The sequence below is a fragment of the Helobdella robusta genome (assembly GCF_000326865.2).
Source record: "Helobdella robusta unplaced genomic scaffold HELROscaffold_24, whole genome shotgun sequence".
In the NCBI taxonomy this organism is placed as follows: domain Eukaryota; kingdom Metazoa; phylum Annelida; class Clitellata; order Rhynchobdellida; family Glossiphoniidae; genus Helobdella; species Helobdella robusta.
Genome location: NW_008704261.1, coordinates 2,363,206 through 2,367,370, shown reverse-complemented (window position 1 = coordinate 2,367,370; position 4,165 = coordinate 2,363,206). Strand labels below are relative to the sequence as shown.

The following is a 4,165-nucleotide window of genomic DNA, read 5'->3' as shown; positions in this document are numbered from 1 at the left end:
CTTATTGAAAGCGCAAGAACATCAGCCGTTGTTAATCAGTTAAAAAGTTAGGTGCATGAAAATAGATTCGTCTATATTCTCGAATCCCTAACCATAGGAATGCTTGGCAACGAAACAATGTCTAGAAAAAAAAATTGGCGGAAGCAATAGCAAAAGAGCAGGCAAACAGTCGTTAAAATTGGGCGGCTCTGAAAAGAGCCTTTTGTTATGGTGGTGTGGTCGGGGGCCTCCTTCGGTTAATCAGAATGATTGCATTAGCTTTATTACGTTAGATAGGAAAGAGCTGAAGCAATTTTTTGCTAAATAACGTGCACAAAGCTAACTGCACGGCGTCAATTTGATTGCATTATTTATTTAAAGAAGGTAAACTACAATAATTATTCCCATCATTTCATGTCTATAATGTAAATTAATCGGCAAATTTAATCAGCGAAGGAACTTTCAATACGATTTCATATCGATGATTAAAATTATTTTTGTTGCTTATGAAATTTGTTGGTGACAGCTGAAGCACCTCGATTCAATTCATTAGCAGCATTATTGAAAGCGCAAGAACATCAGCCGTTGTTAATCAGTTAAAAAGTTAGGTGCATAAAAATAGATTCGTCTATATTCTCGAATCCCTAACCATAGGAATGCTTGGCAACGAAACAATGTCTAGAAAAAAAAATTGGCGGAAGCAATAGCAAAAGAGCAGGCAAACAGTCGTTAAAATTGGGCGGCTCTGATAAGAGCCTTTTGTTAAGGTGGTGTGGTCGGGGTACTTTTTTACTTGGCTTGACTAGCCTGACTGGCTCCTCCAGTAGAGGCGGAACCGCTTCCGCCGACCTTGGCAGTCTTCTTGGGCAAGAGGACGGCTTGGATGTTTGGAAGAACGCCACCCTGGGCGATGGTGACTCCGGCCAGGAGTTTGTTTAACTCTTCATCGTTTCTTATGGCCAACTGAAGATGGCGAGGGATGATACGAGTCTTTTTGTTGTCTCTGGCGGCGTTTCCGGCCAACTCCAAAACTTCGGCCGCCAAATACTCCATGACCGCTGCTAAGTATACGGGCGCTCCGGCTCCAACTCTCTCGGCGTAGTTGCCTTTGCGCAACAGCCTGTGTATTCTTCCTACCGGGAACTGCAATCCGGCTCTGCTCGATCTGCTCTTGGCCTTTCCTTTGACCTTGCCGCCCTTTCCTCTTCCAGACATTTTTCAATAATGTTGTTCAAAGCAAATTGGCAAAGGAAAGAATCTCTCTATATTATTGCAAACGATTCTTAATTTTCGACAAACACTATGTTTATATATCCCTCGACTGCATGCTAGTAACTCTCGGATAGTTATTTTAATATATCACGTGATGCAATACGCATTTACCACCAATCAATGAGCGGCAGCTTGTAAATGTATATTTGTACATTCATTTACTACATGTCGGCTGTAGGTCTGTAGGTTTTTAGGCATTGTGCAATTGTTCTACATACGTACACACACACACACACACACACACACACACACACACACACACACACACACACACACACACACACACACACACACACACGTTTGCCACGTGTATAGACGTTATATTACTTATTGTTTATGCATTAGTTTAAGTTAAATCTTTTTTTGACTTAGTTTTTCATTCAAATATTTATTAATTCGTCAAAATATCGACCGATTTTTATTTAGCATAACTCAAATAAAATTCAAAATTAGGCGCGCGCGGATCTATCACCTTTCTTTGTTCTTTCTCTACCCTCTCGCTCACAAGCACGCTCTCTCACAGGCAAACTATCTCGCTCGTAAATACGTTAGCAAACCACGTGATCTATTCACTCACCTAGCTCGCTCATATATATCGGTCTGCGAGGGTTAAACGCCATCACTGCGAATGCGTACTCGCCTCTCCTTTTTTTTATATTTTACTTATTCGTTCTTGAACAATGCCACCAAAGCCTGCCAGCAAGGGAGCTAAGAAGGCCGCCAGCAAGGCGAAAGCTGCTCGCAGCACGGACAAGAAGCACAAGAGAAGGCGAAAGGAAAGCTACTTTATATACATATACAAAGTGCTGAAGCAGGTTCACCCGGACACGGGCATCAGCGGCAAAGCCATGTCAATAATGAATTCGTTCGTCAATGACATCTTTGAACGAATCGCAGCCGAAGCTTCTCGCCTCGCCCACTACAACAAGAGATCCACAATCACCAGCAGAGAAATCCAGACGGCCGTCAGGCTTCTGTTGCCCGGCGAGTTGGCCAAGCACGCCGTCAGCGAAGGCACCAAGGCCGTCACCAAGTACACCAGCTCAAAGTAATCGACCACTGAAATAAAGACAAGACAAACGGCTCTTTTCAGAGCCACCCATTCTAACGATGATACGCTTGCCAGCTTAGCCAAACTATTTTTTTCATTCTTGAGTATATCTAAAAAACACGGGATGGCTGTGAGGAGTCCTTTTCAAAATATGGTATATAATTGTCAGTTTCATATAAATATATATATATACACACATATACTAACAAATACATACGGACAAGTACAGTCATATATTAAGACAAATAAGCCGCAATCTTACTAACAGATTGTCAGTGTTCATAAAAATATATACTTGCAAGATTAACACATGTACATGTCAAGTATAGCCAGTACAGTATGTACAGTATAGAAAATACTATATACATCGTAATCTTACTAAAAATGTTCAATTCATCTATATATAACAAACACAAACATTCTTATCTGAATTCATTGTCAAAATAAAGTAATTTTTTTAAATAATGTCTACAAATCATTAAACTTATTATGCAAAAACCAGGATAAACATACGGCATGTACGCACACAACACATGAATGCACATCTACATGTCATTACCAAAAATAACTGACAAAATTTGAACTTTCACAAAAAAACAATTTAATAATCACAATCACAGTTTATTAAAAACACTTTCAAATATTTCTTAAAATTTTCACATTAAAGATATCCACAGGAAAACCCATTTGTAAAACGTGGTTCCAGCTTCTTGGACCCCTGCATATGATATGGTCGTCTTTAAAAAATTTTTTCTTCTCTTTGCGTTTAAAGGAGAAAAAAGGCATTTTTTAATTTTTCGGTAATTCTGTTGTTGTACACGTGTTTCGTTAGTGCTTTTGTTTCATCAACTCTTTGAGTTCATTATTCATTTTAAATATATAATTAGTGTTCTTCATTTTTTTTTTATTTTGGAACGAATTCTTGAGTTCATGTGGTCATTTTGTCTCTACAAAATTTCCAACTACTCTCAGCATCTCCAAATAGAGCAGATGGAACATCCATTGATTGTGACAGGAACCCATGTGATTTTCCAAATCATAATGTCCGTCCGTCGCTGAAACTGTTCAATGGAGCGTTGCCCGTATAGTAATCTAGTGGTAACGGCTGAGGCATCTCGATTCATTAATATTGTGTAATTTTTTTACTATATGCAGTGCGCAAACAAACCCAATCTCAAAAAGATATTCAGTCGCTGTTATCGACAAAGTATTATTAGTTATTACAATTTGCATTTTGCGCCAGAAAATTTGATTTTAGTGAAAAAATAGCAATCGCAATAGCATCGGTAAATAAATGTGCGTTGTTTATAACGTAAAAGCTTACGCTTGTTGTGAGAGCAAATGTTGTAGAAGATTCACGGTTAGAGCCGACAACCGTTTTCTTGCACGTGACTGAAGAGCTCTCTACGAGGTGAGCGTCTTAGTTTCTCGTATATAAACGCCGTCGTTTTATTCAGTAGAAATAACAAACTGTCTGTCTTGTCGGTCGGTCGGTCGGTCGGTCGACTAGCTTCTTGTCTTTCTTTCTTTTTTTGTTGCAAAGGAAAATCGATCATGTCTGGAAGGGGAAAGGGTGGTAAAGGTCTGGGTAAAGGTGGAGCCAAGCGTCACCGCAAAGTTCTCAGAGACAACATCCAGGGCATCACAAAGCCCGCAATCCGCCGTCTGGCCAGAAGAGGCGGGGTCAAACGCATATCAGGTCTGATATACGAAGAGACCAGAGGCGTTCTCAAGGTGTTCCTTGAAAACGTCATTAGGGACGCCGTCACTTACACCGAGCACGCAAAGAGAAAAACCGTAACAGCCATGGACGTCGTGTACGCTCTCAAGAGACAGGGACGTACCCTCTACGGTTTCGGCGGT

The 4,165-nt window shown here is 40.3% G+C and overlaps 3 protein-coding genes across 3 annotated transcripts in view; 2 read left to right on the top strand and 1 right to left on the bottom strand.

Moving 5' to 3' along the window:
• Positions 1-906: 906 nt before the first annotated feature.
• On the bottom strand, positions 907-1,170 carry HELRODRAFT_147896 (hypothetical protein; the record flags this gene model as incomplete). The annotated part of the gene is made up of 1 exon (XM_009019436.1): positions 907-1,170. A coding segment is annotated over one exon (264 nt), but the record flags the coding sequence as incomplete, so codon positions are not given.
• A 938-nt stretch (positions 1,171-2,108) lies between these two features.
• HELRODRAFT_79340 (hypothetical protein) lies at positions 2,109-2,303 on the top strand (the record flags this gene model as incomplete). The annotated part of the gene is made up of 1 exon (XM_009019435.1): positions 2,109-2,303. The coding sequence occupies one exon, from the start codon at positions 2,109-2,111 to the stop codon at positions 2,301-2,303; it is 195 nt and encodes a 64-aa protein (XP_009017683.1).
• A 1,553-nt stretch (positions 2,304-3,856) lies between these two features.
• The window catches only part of HELRODRAFT_172804 (hypothetical protein), a gene marked incomplete at both ends in the record, with an annotated part of 608 nt that continues 299 nt past the window's right edge, over positions 3,857-4,165 (top strand). Inside the window, one exon of the mRNA XM_009019434.1 lies at positions 3,857-4,163. Coding sequence (XP_009017682.1) covers positions 3,857-4,163 — 307 coding nt within the window. The remainder of the gene's footprint in view (positions 4,164-4,165) is intronic.